This window comes from Argopecten irradians, chromosome 4 (genome assembly GCF_041381155.1).
Source record: "Argopecten irradians isolate NY chromosome 4, Ai_NY, whole genome shotgun sequence".
NCBI lineage: Eukaryota > Metazoa > Mollusca > Bivalvia > Pectinida > Pectinidae > Argopecten > Argopecten irradians.
The window spans coordinates 41,723,485-41,742,273 of NC_091137.1; the positions used below are offsets into that span (position 1 = coordinate 41,723,485).

Sequence of the window (18,789 nt, forward strand, 5' to 3'; positions counted from 1 at the left end):
TTGGATTTGTGACATGTGTTATTGATGATCCTGCTTTTCAGTTTAAGCCAGAAAAAAATGGAACACTTTTAGTTTGAAAAAGTATGGTTTTATTTCAATTAATTGATTTTGGTTTTATTTCAATTAATTGGTTTGTATTAAAATGTCTAGTTAGATAATGAAATGAGAAAATCACATGAAAGCTGTTTGGTTTCCAAAGATCGCTGTGGAATAGAAAATCCCACTTTGCACAAGTTTCGCCAACATTCTTTAACTTTAATCTCATTAGGAAAGCATTGCAAACATAGGTAAAATTCCTTAGATTTTCCACTTAACTTCTGTAATGCTTTTCTATAGAGAAGTGAAAGTTCAGGAATTCCTTAAGTTAAAGAGGGTTGATGAAACTTGAGCCTTGTACCACATTTAATATAAGTAAAACTAAGTGCGAGAATTACACTGAACTTCATGATGGTACAAGAAAGGAAAGAAAGGTACATGTACATTTATATGTTAAAATTTAAAAAAAGAAAAAAAGATATGAGACAAATGTAGAAAGGGAAATAACATTTTTTGGAGACAAACATTTTTCTTTTCTGGCACCCATACCTCCACCCTCCGTGTTCCTAAGAACTGGCAGCACTTGTTTAGATATGCAAAATTTTGCTTTAATTTCAACCGCAGTTTTATGGGTTTTTTCCAGTTCTGTATTTTCTTTACATGATCCTCAGTCATTGAAAAAACTGCACATGTATCTTTAAAAGAATTTATTCGATTATTCCAGGAATTGATATTAAATAGTATAGTAAAATTTTTAGAATTTTGAAATGCTCATGAAACGTTTTGCATAGAGTAACAAGATTTGCTTGTTTATTTAGTGAAGTTTACATGAAAAACAAACACTGTCTCAGATTTTTTTGTGTTATTTTTAATTAGTTGGAATTTTATCCAAATTTTACATGAAAACTTTGTACATAGTCTACTGAGATTATATAAAGAAAATGTATTTTTGTGTAGATGCTTCCATAGACTTATAACACTTTAGCGTTAGATTTCTCTGCTCTATATAAAAAGGAAGCAGCCATGAGTTTTCATGTTTCTGAGAAAACCTATTGCTATATATTAGTGTCTTAGATTATATACTTGTATTAGACAAGTACTGAAGCTCACTAACTCATTATCAAGATAGTTTAATGTCTGAGACTTCTTAGAAAGTTGTTGATGTTATTTTTGTCGACTTAAGTTACTGAACATGTTTTGAATAGATGGTGATGAGTGTATCTATATAGATAGTACAATAAATTTATCCTCAAATTTTACATAAATTAAAAATACCATTAATTAGTGATTAGTCAAAGATTAAATTCAAAATTATCGATGACTTCATGATAATATTAGAGAGGGATGATTATGAAAGAGTGAAATGCAATATTTGCATTACAGTTGAAAATTGCGAAAATACTGGTTGAATTTTCAATAGAAAAAAAGCCAACTGAATGTTTATATCAATTAAGATAAATAAGGGGACATAACTCAGTATCATGTAATGTCCTTCTTAGCTTTGCATGGTAGGTTATACCTGTCTGAATCAAGGTCTGTGTTCAATTTTCATTCACTTTGAGGAGTACTAATTTAGTCTCGGTAAATCTAAGTACACTAATACGTAACTAATGTATTTAATACATCAGAGGAAGGTCTGATACGTATGAATGTTTGATACTGATGATTTGAAATTTTTAACCTTATTAATCATGTAACATTGTTAACATCAGATTAAGATTTAAAAAAATAATAGGATAAAAACATTTTAGCTGCAGACCACATATATTCATGTCTGAAAACTGAATTAGAAGTATAATGTAGGTTTTTTGCTAAAATTAAGGTACCAGGTTTACAAAAATATTTGGATTTTCTATATGAAAGAAATGTAATTTCTGCTTGAGCAAGATATAGAGAAAGCTGTAAAATATTGTCACAAATCTTGTGATATTTTTTCCTTCCGATGCATATCTGTTGCTATGGCAAATTTCCAGTCCCTCACCATGGGATGATTTCTTGTTATGTAAAAACATTGTTAGGACATACATTGCTAATTCCAGAAATCTGTTAATAGATTTCTCAATTCTTTAAAGATATTATTAAAATGTGAATGCATTTTCCTTTCCAATAAAACGTATGCAAAAAAAACCTCATGTGATTTTGTGTTGTTAATGAAGCGTCATACCAAAAAACTCTGGTTACCGTATTCGACCCAATAAGCGCCCACATCCCTATAAGCGCCCTCTCCCCTTTTTAGGCTTCAATTTCACTGACTTCAAATTAAATGCAGACTGAAAATATTAAAACTGTGTTGGTTTCCTTCTTGACATCTTTTGCAAACTGACTTACTTTGAAGTATCATATTTATGAAAAGTTAGTCTCAAATTTTTCATTAAGCGCCCCTTTTTGCTTCATCTTATAAGTGCCCTGGGCATATATTTGGCAGTACATTCCGTAATGATGTTCTGTTTCCTTGATTACACAAGAGATTAAGGCAGTTAATATCACAGTGGTAGTCTGAACACATTGACACATACAACAAAAGTAGTGTCATGATACTGAACTGTCGTAGTCTGGACACATAGACACATACAACAAAAGTAGTGTCATCACACTGAAGTGTAGTTGTCTGAACACATTGACACATAAAACAAAAGTAGTGTCATCGCGCTGAACCATCGTAGTCTGGACACATTGACACATACAACAAAAGTAGTGTCATCACACTGAACTGTTGTAGTCTGAACACATTGACACATACAACAAAAGTAGTGTCATCACACTGAACTGTCGTAGTCTGGACAAATTGACACATACAACAAAAGTAGTGTCATCACACTGAACTGTCCTAGTCTTGACAAATTGACACATACAACAAAAGTAGTGTCATTACACTGAACTGTTGTAGTCTGGACACATTGACACATACAACAAAAATAGTGTCATCACACTGAACTGTCCTAGTCTTGACAAATTGACACATACCACAAAAGTAGTGTCATCACACTGAACTGTCCTAGTCTGGACACATTGACACATACAACAAAAGTAGTGTCATCACACTGAACTGTCCTAGTCTTGACAAATTGACACATACAACAAAAGTGGTGTCATCACACTGAAATGTCTTAGTCTTGACAAATTGACACATACAACAAAAGTAGTGTCATCACACTGAACTGTCCTAGTCTGGACACATTGACACAGACAACAAAAGTGTCACCATACTGAACAGTCGTAGTCTAGACACATAGACACATACCACAAAATAGTGTCATGATACTGAACTGTCGTAGTCATTGACACATACAACAAAAGTAGTGTCATCATACTGAACTGTCCTAGTCTGGACACATTGACACATACAACAAAAGTAGTGTCATCACACTGAATTGTTGTAGTCTGGACACATTGACACATACAACAAAAGTAGTGTCATCACACTGAACTGTCCTAGTCTGGACACATTGACTCATAAAACAAAAGTAGTGTCATCACACTGGACTGTCCTAGTCTTGACAAATTGACACATACAACAAAAGTGGTGTCATTACACTGAACTGTTGTAGTCTGGACACATTGACACATACAACAAAAGTAGTGTCATCACACTGAACTGTTGTAGTCTGGACACATAGACACATACAACAAAAGTAGTGTCATCACACTGAACTGTCCTAGTCTGGACACATTGACTCATACAACAAAAGTAGTGTCATCACACTGAACTGTTGTAGTCTGGACACATTGACACATACAACAAAAGTAGTGTCATCATACTGAAGTGTAGTTGTCTGGACACATTGACACATACAACAAAAGTAGTGTCATCACACTGAACTGTCCTAGTCTTGACAAATTGACACATACAACAAAAGTAGTGTCATCACACTGAACTGTCCTAGTCTGGACACATTGACACATACAACAAAAGTAGTGTCATCACACTGAACTGTCCTAGTCATGACACATTGACACATACAACAAAAGTAGTGTCATCACACTGAACTGTCCTAGTCTGGACACATTGACACATACAACAAAAGTAGTGTCATGATACTGAACTGTCCTAGTCTGGACACATTGACACATACAACAAAAGTAGTGTCATCACACTGAACTGTTGTAGTCTAAACACATTGACACATACAACAAAAGTTGTGTCATGACACTGAAGTGTTGTTGTCTGGACACATTGACACATATAACAAACGTAGTGTCTTTACTGAACCGTCCTAGTCATGACAAATTGACACATTTAACAAAAGTAGTGTCATCACACTGAACTGTCCTTGTCATGACACATTGACACATACAACAAAAGTAGTGTCATCACACTGAACGGTCCTAGTCATGACACAACAACAAAAGTAGTGTCATGATACTGAACTGTTGTAGTCTGGACACATAGACACATACAACAAAAGTAGTGTCATCACACTGAATTGTTGTAGTCTGGACACATTGACACATACAACAAAAGTAGTGTCATCACACTGAACTGTCCTAGTCTGGACACATTGACACATACAACAAAAGTAGTGTCATCACACTGAACTGTCCTAGTCATGACACATTGACACATACAACAAAAGTAGTGTCATGACACTGAACTGTCGTAGTCTGGACACATTGACACATACAACAAAAGTAGTGTCATACACTGAACTGTTGTAGTCTGGACACATTGACACATACAACAAAAGTAGTGTCATCACACTGAACTGTCCTAGTCTGGACACATTGACTCATAAAACAAAAGTAGTGTCATCACACTGAACTGTTGTAGTCTGGACACATTGACACATACAACAAAAGTAGTGTCATTACACTGAACTGTTGTAGTCTGGACACATTGACACATACAACAAAAGTAGTGTCATCACACTGAACTGTTGTAGTCTGGACACATTGACACATACAACAAAAGTAGTGTCATCACACTGAACTGTCCTAGTCTGGACACATTGACACATACAACAAAAGTAGTGTCATCACACTGAACTGTTGTAGTCTGGACACATTGACACATCTGTGAACATGGGGACATACAACAAAAGTAGTGTCATCATACTGAAGTGTAGTTGTCTGGACACATTGACACATACAACAAAAGTAGTGTCATCAACTGAACTGTCCTAGTCTTGACAAATTGACACATACAACAAAAGTAGTGTCATCACACTGAACTGTCCTAGTCTGGACACATTGACACATACAACAAAAGTAGTGTCATTACACTGAAATGTCCTTGTCATGACACATTGACACATACAACAAAAGTAGTGTCATCACACTGAACTGTCCTAGTCTGGACACATTGACACATACAACAAAAGTAGTGTCATGATACTGAACTGTCCTAGTCTGGACACATTGGCACATACAACAAAAGTAGTGTCATCACACTGAACTGTTGTAGTCTGAACACATTGACACATACAACAAAAGTTGTGTCATGACACTGAAGTGTTGTTGTCTGGACACATTGACACATATAACAAACGTAGTGTCTTTACTGAACCGTCCTAGTCATGACAAATTGACACATTTAACAAAAGTAGTGTCATCACACTGAACTGTCCTTGTCATGACACATTGACACATACAACAAAAGTAGTGTCATCACACTGAACGGTCCTAGTCATGACACAACAACAAAAGTAGTGTCATGATACTGAACTGTCATAGTCTGGACACATAGACACATATAACAAAAGTAGTGTCATCATACTGAGTTGTTGTAGTTTGGACACATTGACACATACAACAAAAGTAGTGTCATCACACTGAACTGTTGTAGTTTGGACACATTGACACATACAACAAAAGCAGTGTCTTTACTGAACCGTCCTAGTCATGACAAATTGACACATATAACAAAAGTAGTGTCATCATACTGAACTGTCCTAGTCATGACACATTGACACATACAACAAAAGTAGTGTCATTACACTGAATTGTTGTAGTCTGGACACATTGACACATACAACAAAAGTAGTGTCATCATACTGAACTGTCCTAGTCATGACACATTGACACATACAACAAAAGTAGTGTCATTACACTGAATTGTTGTAGTCTGGACACATTGACACATACAACAAAAGTAGTGTCATTACACTGAATTGTTGTAGTCTGGACACATTGACCCATACAACAAAAGTAGTGTCATCATACTGAGTTGTCGTAGTCTGGACACATTGACCCATACAACAAAAGTAGCGTCACCACACTAAACTGTTGTAGTCTGGACACATTGACACATACAACAAAAGTAGTGTCATCATACTGAACTGTCCTAGTCATGACACATTGACACATACAACAAAAGTAGTGTCACCATACTGAACTGTCATAGTCTGGACACATTGACACATACAACAAAAGTAGTGTCATCACACTGAACGGTCCTAGTCTGGACACATTGACCCATACAACAAAAGTAGTGTCATGATACTAAACTGTCATAGTCTGGACACATAGACACATACCACAAAATAGTGTCATGATACTGAACTGTCGTAGTCTGGACACATAGACACATACAACAAAAGTAGTGTCATCACACTTTAACTGTCCTAGTCTTGACACATTGACACATACAACAAAAGTAGTGTCATCACACAGAAATGTCCTAGTCATGACACATTGACTCATACAACAAAAGTAGTGTCATCACACTGAACTGTTGTAGTCTGGACACATTGACACATACAACAAAAGTAGTGTCATCATACTGAGTTGTCGTAGTCTGGACACATTGACCCATACAACAAAAGTAGTGTCATCACACTGAACTGTTGTAGTCTGGACACTTTGACACATACAACAAAAGTAGTGTCATCACACTGAACTGTCCGAGTCGTGACAAATTGACACATACAACAAAAGTAGTGTCATCACACTGAACTGTCTTAGACTTGACAAATTGACACATACAACAAAAGTAGTGTCATCACACTGAACTGTCCTAGTCTCGACACATTGACACAGACAACAAAAGTGTCACCATACTGAACAGTCGTAGTCTAGACACATACAATTACACTACACTGCATTCTTATTGCCATTGCACCCTTTTCATAACCTGGCTAATGCTAGGTTTCCACTTTGTTCCCGGCGGCCACAGCAGCCCCGTTTCAGGCTACCGTGGACAAAACGTGGTGACCGCGAGACAACGTGAGGCAACGCAGAAGGACGTGATAGACAAACGTGAGCGGTCGTGATTACCGTGGATGCCGTGCCAGATTTTTAAACTGTCAAAATTTGCCACAGCAGTCACGGAACAGAAGGTGAACGCCACAAGACGTAATAAAACGGGATTGACGTAACAAAACGTAGCAGTACGTACGAGGCCGTAACAAAACTTCCAGACGGTCCGTCCCGGAATCTCACGGTGATTTCAAGTTTTGTGACGTTCTGTTGCGTTTTTTCCACGTTTTATCAAGGTTGATGCAGATTGGCTGCACATTTTGTGCCGATTTTTCCAGGTTTTGACGGAAAGCCAAGGTGGATGATAACCGTTTTGATGCGTTCTGTCACGGCGCATCACGGCGTGTAGCGGTTGAAAGCCCGACGTGATACGGCGAGTTACGTCCTATTACGGTTTTACGTCATAACCTGGCCTGGTACATATTTGCTACTTCACAAGACCTAGCTCAACTAGTATACAGAGACAAAAATAGCCAAAATTCCATGGCGCACCACGTTTCGGGCAAACGGGGTGGTCGCCGGGAACATAGTGTAAACCTAGCATAAACTACATGACAGCAAGTGTGATTGAATTCAAGATGATTTACGAAACACTAGTATACTCTATATTAAATCATTTTTAAAGTCATAGAGCATAAGGTTCTTGCTAAGGTTATATGAAATGTTAAGGTTCATGTAATGGCTTTAACCAGTGATATTTTGTAAGCCTATAACTTATTACTGTGCTGCAATTGAACAAAACTAATGTCATTAATTGTTGGTATGTACCCTGGCTAACTGTCAGTCTCACTGTGGATAAGTAATTTGTGAAGCTGCTTGTAAAATTCAGTAAAATATGAGAAAAATGTATATTTCTGGAGAAGACATAGAACTCGTGTGAATTGCATTAATGGAATCAAATAATCATGCCATCGTGTTCAGTTGTGAATATGCCAGGTACTCCAACAGTGTGTTTGGCAAAATCGGACCAGCAAATAGCGCAGGAGCCTATAGTAGTAAATGCAAATGGCTGCTATAAATGGCGGATCACAAATATCGCATATAAGAAGCCATCTCAATTGATACAAATGTTCTTATAGACACCATAAGGTACTCTGAACATGACAAGAAGACTCTTCACGAAAAAAATAGTTCAACCGATCTGTTTGGGGCCAAAAATGCAAATTTCGGGAAAGAGCCTCAAAGTCCACATTTTAACTATTTTTTTCGTAAATAGTCTTCTTGTCATGTTCAGAGTACCTTATAGTGTATATAAGAGCACTTGTATCAATTAAAATGTCTTCTTATATGCTATATTTGTGATCCGCCATTTAAAGTAGCCATTTGCATTTACGACAATAGGCTCCTGCGCTATTCGCTGGTGCGATTTTGCCAAACAAACTGTTGGAGTACCTGGCATAGTCACTACTGAACACGATAGCATGCTTATTTGGTGCCATCAATGCAATTCACACGAGTTCTATGTCTTCTCCAGAAATATACATTTTTCTCTTATTTTACTGAAATTTACAAGCAGCTTCACAAATTACATATCCACAGTGAGACTGACAGTTAGCCAGGGTACATACCAACAATTAATGACATTAGTTTTGTTCAATTGCAGCACAGTAATAAGTTATAGGCTTGCAAAATATCACTGGTTAAAGCCATTACATGAACCTTAAATATGAACTCTTCAAATAAGAGACTGCTGGAAAATAGAAATATTGAAACATCCTTGATTTGATTATGTGTACATTTGTTGTGGATTTCGTTGATTTGATTTAGAAATGAACGGCTACTTGCTGAAACGAGATAGACAGCAAACTCGGTTATTGTCCACTCACCATTACAACGTAACCCGTCTTCTCAAGGGAAATTCCCAGATTTTTTTTAATTCAACTGGAAAGTTGCGATTGCCAATTACTGTAATGTTTTGAGAGTTTTAAGTTTTTGTACCAAAACCTAGTATGAATTCAATATATCAATCAGTAACATTATGAAATGAAATGCATTGTCAAAAACGGCAGCAGAATAAGCTAATCAAATTGTCTTTAAGGTGTGCGGCCGTAACTAGGGGATGCTGGGAAATCCGACCACGTGTTTTGTGGTTGTTTCACGATGTGTAAAGTTCATCTACCCCATAAACAGATAAAACGCATTGGTGGCGGTGTGTGGCAGGGAGGACTTGTTAGATGTTGTTTTATCTAATTAAATTACCGGTATTAAATACATAACCTCAGCAGGTAGGCTGAATATTCCGATATGGCCAGTCCATTACAATGCATTAAAGCGCCACTTCGTAATCACTTCGCGCCTTTTGTGTGGAGCAGGGGAATAGATAGCACTGTGGTATAATGAATTAAAACTGTATCGATCACCGATCGATCAGGCCTCACCTTGACAGGTGCTCGTCCTTCTGTAGTGGTCATATACCGGGGGAGGGGGTGGAATACCCCAGGGAGGGGTCGTCACGAATGTCTCATTGTGTCTCTGCATATACATTAATTAATATATGGAGAAACTACTTTTTATGGAATTAGATTTTCATCTATCGTTAATTAAAGTAGACTTTTTTCAAGTGAACAGGTGTTCGGTTTTTAAGTGAATGGAATACCTTTATATGATGTATAATTAGATTGCAATCATGTAATTGAAGTTGTTTTTACCTAGAAAAAGCATCAGGTTGTTTTTTATTGTTATGCGGGTGTGTGTTTAAGAGGAACGATTTGTCCTTTCACTGGTAAAACAGTTGGTGCTTTATTCTGATATGGAGGCGACAGGTAATTACATGTAACAGATCGATCACATGCAGGTTAAAATAGCTGAGGGTGAAACATTTGGTTTTAGTTTTTTTTTTTTTGTGTGTTGTTGTGTCTTTCTTTCGTTTTATCACCTCCTCCTTATCATCATCACGTCCTGTTACTAGTTATGCAAGCGTGCCAGCGACCATGCTCAGTTGTATATCCGTTACCTTCAGAGGGGGTCACGCGGCTTAGAAAGAAACAGATATTGATATAAACAAAAGATTGTGTTGATACGTTGTCTTTCTATCCGAGTAGACAATGAGGTTATGGACAGCACACCATCTACATGTAAAGTCATAGAGCAATATACAGTCGTTAGGTACAGTCGTTGTCATCGATAGGGTATTGATGATTTGTGACCTTGACCTCAACAACAAGGATCAAATACATAAAGTGACCTGGTCAAGTTATTTTACTTGATGGTCGTTGTTTAAACTGTATTCACAGAAGTTGCAAATCTAAATCACCAATAGATATTATCTACCACAATGTCTTAAGGCCATTTTGACATCTGTCCAAAATCATAAATCCATTTAAGAATTACCCAAACGTGTGTGTCAAGGTGGTGCCATTGGTCCTTCACTTTTCGGAAGACATATGTAAATTAAAGAGGACTAGTTGATGTTAATATTGGAAATAAATCATAATCATTAATTTGCATGACTGGAAAGACAAAGTTTATAATCTTGTATACATGTATTTGGTAAAAGTCGATTACCTTGAAGTTCAATGTCATTTGATGATTTTAGCATTTTGGTTGTGATTATTCGAGTGAATAAAGTTAACATTTTTCTAATTTGGTAAATCATTTAAAAGTGCTAGACAGGAAATAAGGAACTGTGTCAACGTCTATACAAGGTCTTATACATGCAAACATATTTTTGGGTGCGTTTTTCTGTCATTATTTCTTTTCGATGCGATTTGTAACTGTATATAAATGCACGAGAAGCACAAACAGATATTGGTTTCCCTTAAGTATGGGTTCTGATGCTTTTTCGTGTTTTGTTCCTCTCATCTCTCTTTATAAAAACGTCAAATCATAAATCCACCATATACGGACTAAAAAGGCGACTAAATTTGGAATCTCTTCCTTCCTGACTTTCTTCTTCCTCACCTTCTCATACTTTTGGCCATGACTTCAGCGTTCGCCCATGTGAGGAAGGTCATGGATTCTGTCCTCCTGCTAAAACATTCCATAGTCTATGAAAATGGTAGTTTCCAGGTTTGCTGACCAAGGACGGGTCCTATTTTCTGTATCTTTAGGGACGGTGGTATCAAACGTGATAGTTGTTTTTAGTCTATGTGCAATAGGTACGTTTTAGAATGGTTAAAATTTCAGTTACCATCGACATTAAAATGTATCATAGATAAAAAGTTCAAGGTTAATGGTTATATATATTTATAGTAACTTCATTGATTACATGGAAAATTGTGTAAATATCATATTCAATATCAAATATACAATTCTTTGTCTTCAGAACGATCTTTATTGAAGTCACGTGACGAGGTGGCCGAGTGGTTAAGGCGATGGACTGCTAATCCATTGGGGTCTCCCCGCGTGGGTTCGAATCCCATCCTCGTCGGTATTTTCTTTTTTATTCACCCGAAAAATTTCGTCAAAGTTCCAGTAATGACCAGCTTTTTGAGCACATGTTCACCATACCGACTATCATGATCACTCATAACCAACCATAAACTCCTCTTATACAAGTTAGATATTTCACAGTTAGTGGTCAAAAACTGCAATCGCTGTTTATTTGTTACTATAAATAGAATTAAGATATTCAAACTTTAGCGGTCAAAAACTTAGTCGCTGTTTGTTACTATATATAGAAGTTGACAGGGAAGTCACCACTCAGCGGGCTGTACATCACAACTAACTGTTATAAAAGTGTATAAATGATGGTATCGTAGATGAGCAATCAGACCCTGAAGTTGATGAGAATATTTCTTATTTTAGTTACTATTGATTATCTCCCCTTAGTTCAAATCCGTGTCGAGGATCATCTGGAACTCCTCGGGGAATAGATATTACGTAGATCTCGCGATAATACCCGATGGGTTCAGGATGGTCGAGGATTTGCTACCGTATTAATATCATTTTTTATTTAAATGTCAAATACCATTATGGATGGACAAATTCGGTGAAGTAATCTCGCAATTTTTTTCCGGCGATCATCGGAAAAATGGTGTCCAGGGTACACACGTTCGTGGTCGATAATTTCCTAAGGTTGTCTGAAATTACTCCAAGACTCCATTAGGTAAGGAAGGTATGGAGACTTATTTACAAAGCCAAGACAAAATAAGAATATTTTAGTAAGTTTATATTTTAATAACAAATGATAGATATACTGAAGGTAAAATAATATTTGATATAAAGTCAAGGTGCACATTTAGTACGCAATTGTATACATGTAAAAATAAATATTGTAAAATTGAGATAGAAAATTCACAAAAAAAGAGTGATCCATTTGAATTTCGATATGACAAAAAAATCAACGAGCCAAATATCAAAGATGTTGCAAAACGAATTTCGTTGATATAATAAGCATAGAAAGACGTATATGCTGCCATTGGCATTGATACGAAGTAAAAAAATAATTTTGGATGTGCACAAAATCTTCAGAAGTCGATCCATTTCTTGAATCTTCGGTACCAGTTGAACACCTTTCGGAATGTGCTGACCTTTTTGGGAGATTTTTGCGTTTCTTTTTGATCATCTTCACCTGCAGATCAACAATGCAAAGAGTACAGAAATATATTATGCCTATGTTGGTTATCTCCCCTCTTTCCACCATTTCTTCGAAAACTAATGATCTGATGAGGCTACCACCGCTTTCAATCCAAACTAGATGATACTGTTAATGTTCCTGTTGTACAATATTGCAGACTCGTGACGAATCACAACATTAACTTTTATCTTTATATCTCTTAGTCTATCGACAACATATATGCAATAGACGATTTCTTATTACTTACCAGTTGTCGTTGTAAAGCAGTTCAGGCATTTAAAATTGGATTTCTTCACAATTTCATTTTCCTTCTGGAATAGAAAACATCAATAATAACAAGAAGAAATTGGACAATAACAGTTTTTATTAGCATTATGCATAATCGACACAAATGATATCGCTTTCTGATTTCGTTAAATTACATTTTCCATGCTTTCTTCAAAATTTAGTAAGTCAGTGTACACCATGTAACAAATCAAAATGTGTTTTTCACTATCAATACTTCTTTGTCTCAAAGTTTCCAATACGAGTCCCCAAAGAAGGATGATGTTCAGAAAGGAAAATTCTTCTAACATTTTGAAGCTTTACACCTTAGTATTAACGTAGATAACAGTGAAGGTTGTGTAAGCTTGTACAATCTCACCAAACACCTTTACTCACCTCTGGAATATCCTCCAGTTGGAAGTTCTCTAGTTCGGCAAGCTCTGTCACAAAGCAAGAACATTAAATATCTTTAAAGTTTGTTGTATTTGATCTGCAAGCGATGTTTGTAAGTAACAAGCAAATAGTTATTAACACATACATGTTGTAGGACAATTGTAAAATATGTACGGTAATTGAATAATTTATTCATAAACTTTATTCAGATTTCGAAATGGAATATTTCGTATAAATAATTACTTGTACATATTGAATGTTACATTTCTATTGCATACCGTTATCTTTTTTTGTTTCCAGGCTTGTTATTTCACTGGATCTCTCCTCGTCGTCCTCGTCGTCATCAGGCAGACCGCAATCAGATAGACGACTAAATGAGAATCGAACACGAACTTGGTAAGGCTCCTGTGTACCATCTTTCTCTGTGAAAAAGCATCCGATGCTCGAATACTTTTGAATTTTAGTTATCATATCCTCTTCCTCATTGTCATCTTCACATTCAGATGAATCATCTGAATAACTGTCATCGTCGTTTCTATAATATCTCAGAGGACGTTTGACGGCCTCCTCAAGGTAGCCTATCAGAACATGAACCCGTAAGTCTGAAGTGTCAACAGGGAATTTGAAGTCCAACAACTCTCGTCTGAATGGTCGACTAGTTGTCTGGTTACTCCTCAGCATTAATGGGTAGTCGGTATAGTTCAAATCATCGCCGTTATGCATGATGCTGGTTTATAATAAGCGAGTCTAGATCAAAAGAAAACATAAAAAATGTTAGGAACGATTTCAACGTGCTTCGATATTTTCTGGTAATATTAACTTGGTATTTAAGGCCTAAAGTAGGCTAGCCTACTAGATAGGCCTAACGTAATTTGGTTAAAATCACAGCCTTAATTTTTTGCACATACAGTACTACTAATAATTAAAATACAACTTACCTTGTAAACTTCAACCAAATGCTTTCAAAATATCTGTGAAAGTGTTGTAAGTATTTGGAGATTGATAAAGTTAACTGCGAAAGCGTAAGAACTTGAAGACTCTAATCGTGTTGCTCCCGCAATAAAACTTGATTGTGACGTCACAATTATTCAAGGTACGTCACTGTAATTTTACTTCCGCTTTCAATATATTGTTGATGCGTACATACTTGTGGTAAGTTGACTACATGCTGATGAAAGAGAATGACGCGCGCGTGTGTGTAATACAGTAACACTTCTTGCTTAGCCCTACCTGATTTTTTTTACCACGATGCATATTAAAGAACTAACTTCCAAAACATGCAAAAACTAGCATTATTAGCCCCAATCGGGTTTACTCTTGAAACATTTCTATGAAGTTAAGAATAGTTTTCACGTTTAAATAGGGAAGACATCATATTACAATCGAATGAATTTCATTATCCAACTTAGTAGTGTAAATTCCTTCTTTGCATGTAACCAAAAATGGTCTTGTGGATCCTGTATTTCCTACACGTCAATCAGAGTAAAATCATATTTTCCTATTCCACTTCGATATTCTTTGTCAATGCACTAAGAATTACTTTGCAATATCCCTATTACCATTGTTTCCGTGAGTTACATCTTTATTAAACTATTTACATTTTCAGTGTGATTTCCTCTAAATACCTATAAGTAAGACTTACCCCTAAAACATATGATTAGTAAGACATCTTTATTGATAACGTTATTACGCGTGTCGCAATAATTACTAATTCGCTATATAAAGTGATGGTGTGTTGTATCTTTAATCAGAATTACACCCATTGCACAAAACACACACATTCTCTTTATCCTATTTACAGGTCTTATTAACGATGTTTCGTTAGGGGGTGTTAACTTCTGTCCAGTACAAACGTTATCATTCAACGATCCTTGAACAGCAAGCCTATCATTGTAAGAAGAGGGCTCGTATTGCATACTTGTGTTGACTTTCCTGACGACTCGCCATTTTTCCGGCTTAAAAGGACCAACTCTGTCAACAATACACAATCGGTCTGGATACAGGACAGATTTCCTACAGCAGGTAACACAGGACTATAATTACCCAGACCTATCTCGTCTGACAACGCCATCTGGCGACAAGATTCAACCGAGACCAAGATCAATGGAGGTGATCGTATCGCTAGGGACATCATCAGGTTTTGCATTTGACGTGCACGTGCGCCTCACAGGTGAAATCGACATTAAGTTTGATTGACATGTGCACTTGTGAGAAGTGGTTAATTATCAACAAATGCCATGTTTAATAATGGCCGGCAACTGTGGTGAAAGTGATGTTGCGCGTGACAATTTTAGAGCGTTTTCATTGGACGCTGAGCCGTACAATGGGTAATTTATAGGCGACGATGAATGCCGGCATCCTGAAAACTTGTATTCTCAAGAACATACTTACATGTTAAAGCTACCACGAAATTCATGTTTCTTTCATAATTTAAGATAAATATCCAGCTGAAAATTATAGAATTGCATAACTTTGTAGTCTCGTTCTATTTTAACATAACCCATTGTCATCGACAATACGAATTTGTATGTTTAAGCATTTATTATTTCCCAGTTTTTCACCACGCGTTTACAAGCGTATACGTTTAAAAGCCAAAATATAGAGACCAACTAAATATTCTCCTTCAACCAACAAACTTGACATGTCCTTGCATCACCCTGACTGTTAACAGGACGTCATAGAGAGAGAAAAAATTTGATCCTTCAACTCAAATTCCCACTAGGACATCCATTTTTAAATAAACTGAATTCTAATGGCTTTTTTTATCTATTCGTTATCAAAGTTGATATTTTGAACCCAAATTTCAATCTTGATTAACAAATTCTATCATTTTTACCTACGGATATTTACCTGTCAGAAAACATTTTTACTTTTGAAATTCATATCTAACCAAACAACTGTTACAAAATTCTCTCCGGCGGATATTTCGAAAGTCTATTTTAATTGGCTGTTGCTGGTTTTCGTTCTCGAATACCAAAGACTTCGCTTGCGTCCGACTGGATATCGAGTTTGACTTTCAGAAATCTGAATTCAGGAATCTCCCAGATGTTCCCTTCGAATAACTCTTAGTCTCATAAAACACTTCTTTTATGTGCGAATTGTAGGGACGCCATGCTGTGTGTAATATTTGGAATCCGAACCTGTCCGGAAAATCGATTGAGAATGGAAGGTGGTCAGCGACATGTAAAACTGACCAGTGGTCACTCCGGCCTCAACATCAAAGGAAGATCTGGCTAATTAATATCAACATAACCAAACGAAAATAGACAAAACGCTAAATTTGTCTCGTTTGATGTTACACCAAATGCCATTTTAACACTTAACAATGAGTCGAAATTAGTTTAATTACAAACTGGTGTCGATAAATAATGACGGCCGGATATCATATCGCCATCTTCACGGATTTCTCCGTTATGAACCATTATAATGCATTGTTATAACAAATAGAATGCTTTGTTAACCAAAACGAAGCATTTGATGTGCACATTTCAAAACAAAACAAAAACTGCATTTTATCGTACTTCTAATTAAGGAAAGCTACTCTAGTAAAAAGGATTTAAACGTGTATCCAATGTTTTTATACGGGCGTTTCGACTTTGCTTTTAAATGTGTACATATAGATACATTATTATATTATTATAATTTATGTAACTGACAATGTCAGATATTTTTGTGTGCATGTATCTATTATGAGTAAAAACAAATAAGAATGCACCAAAAATTCATTTGAACGTTTCATTGTTCGTATTATCAAAACATCGATATTCATATGCATTAGTTTTGTACTATGATACATTATATGAAACAAAATAATTTAGTATCATCACTTACTTAGTTTCATGATACAGATTATTGAATTTAGAGTAATCGCCCCTTCCATTAAAGTCGAAAAATCTAAATAACATGAATAATTTCCAAATGATTTGTTTTATCGTAATTATAAAGTAGATGAATAATTATCTTATCTATAAAGCCGAATCATATTTTCGATTGAATATGAAATATTATCATACACGAATTAAGACTAAAAGCGCAATATTTCCGCATATAAAATATTCACTTTAATTTTTTTATAATGATTTATTGAAACGCTGTAACTTCATAGACGACGGACGAAAGGCGATTCGCTATTCCCGATTACGGGCCTTGGCGCTCACCTGAGAATAGTTAAATTATGTTCTAATTTTTCAGCCTGCATAATGCAGGTTACAAAATAAAAAATAAAATAGGGAATAGAGTGAAATAGCTCGAAAGACTTACTTTTTAGCTTTTATATCAATAAATCCATACAGAAAGCTAAACGATCTGTATATTGGACAGCGTGGTAATTCCGTAAGACTTTTTCGAGTCAGGTAGCCAGCAGGTACACCAAGTAGAAGAGGTTTTAATAAATAATAGAATACAATACAATAATATTTAGCGTCAAACATTATGAAATCACAATACATTTCAATTACAATAGCATAAAATTAGAATAATCCTATAGCTATTCACTGAACGATTAAATAGACAATGAAATGAAAATATTAAAAAGAAATAGTAGCAAATTATTACCAAATATTTGCGTTTCATAGAATAGAAACATAGAAATATGTTTGACCTGTCGTAGAAAGTACATTGGCACCATACCTTACGCGATCATATTATTGTTAATATAAAATCACTATCAATTTACACTGTATCTTGAAAGCTTTATTTTTTCGAATATATTGTACGGAAATATTATTTTAAAAATTCATTTATGTAAGACATGTAATCTGAATACTGAAGGAAAAACAATTTGTATGACTGTCAGTGTACAGGATCTACACAGATTCGACGTCAAGTTTCTAGGTTGCTTGTATCGTGTCTCGGAATATAGTCGATAGGCCTATTGTGTTACATTATGGCAATTAACAATCAAAGAATCGAACGAAGGCGATAGAGAACCTCCGTTTTGAATTGTAGCCCGTGATGCCATAATAGGTCTTTGTTTCGGCTTTGTGCCAGCGTCCTCACCTGGCCTAAGCTGGGGGTGACCTGGTCGGTTTGAAGCCTTCTTTGGCCCTCATTAAAACATAACCCAGAGCTACTGATCGCATCTACTACTCAAAAACACGCTCTGCTGAGGATAGCGGGCAACACAATCTGAGGAATCCACACAAAACGCACGTTACTGTTTGTACTCGATTGAATTCAATACTACCCCAATCCTCGAACGTCTTACGCCGGACAGAGGTGTTAAAATGATGTGTTATTCCGAATTCATGCAAGTGCCTTGACGAGAAACATAACACGCTTTCTCACAAATACTCATAGTTTTTCAAGAAAGGGTTAGTAATGTTAGTCACGTGATTTCCGTTACGCCGACATTTGTTCAGCGACTGTCAAAACGAATGCGCCCG

General features: G+C 36.1%; 1 protein-coding gene and 1 non-coding gene across 2 annotated transcripts; one reads left to right on the forward strand and one right to left on the reverse strand.

The window, feature by feature from the left end:
- Positions 1–11,517: 11,517 nt before the first annotated feature.
- Positions 11,518–11,599, forward strand: Trnas-gcu (transfer RNA serine (anticodon GCU)). The gene has a single exon. It is a non-coding gene; the product is annotated as a tRNA-Ser (tRNA).
- Positions 11,600–13,362: 1,763 nt separating this feature from the next.
- Positions 13,363–14,478, reverse strand: LOC138322517 (uncharacterized). Its single transcript, XM_069266540.1, has 3 exons — positions 14,344–14,478; positions 13,684–14,152; positions 13,363–13,452 (listed from the first exon to the last, which is right to left on the reverse strand). Exons 2-3 carry the CDS (start codon positions 14,126–14,128, stop codon positions 13,388–13,390), a joined length of 510 nt encoding a protein of 169 aa, XP_069122641.1. The 5' UTR covers positions 14,129–14,152; positions 14,344–14,478; the 3' UTR covers positions 13,363–13,387.
- Positions 14,479–18,789: the final 4,311 nt, after the last annotated feature.

Bases quoted from the DNA above. Each gene is read 5' to 3' on its own strand.
- LOC138322517 (XM_069266540.1), bottom strand. From the start codon at position 14,128: ATGCATAACGGCGATGATTTGAACTATACCGACTACCCATTAATGCTG. The intron at 13,453-13,683 runs GTATGCAATAGA...GCTTTGTGACAG, and splicing joins GGAAACAAAAAAAGATAACG to AGCTTGCCGAACTAGAGAAC.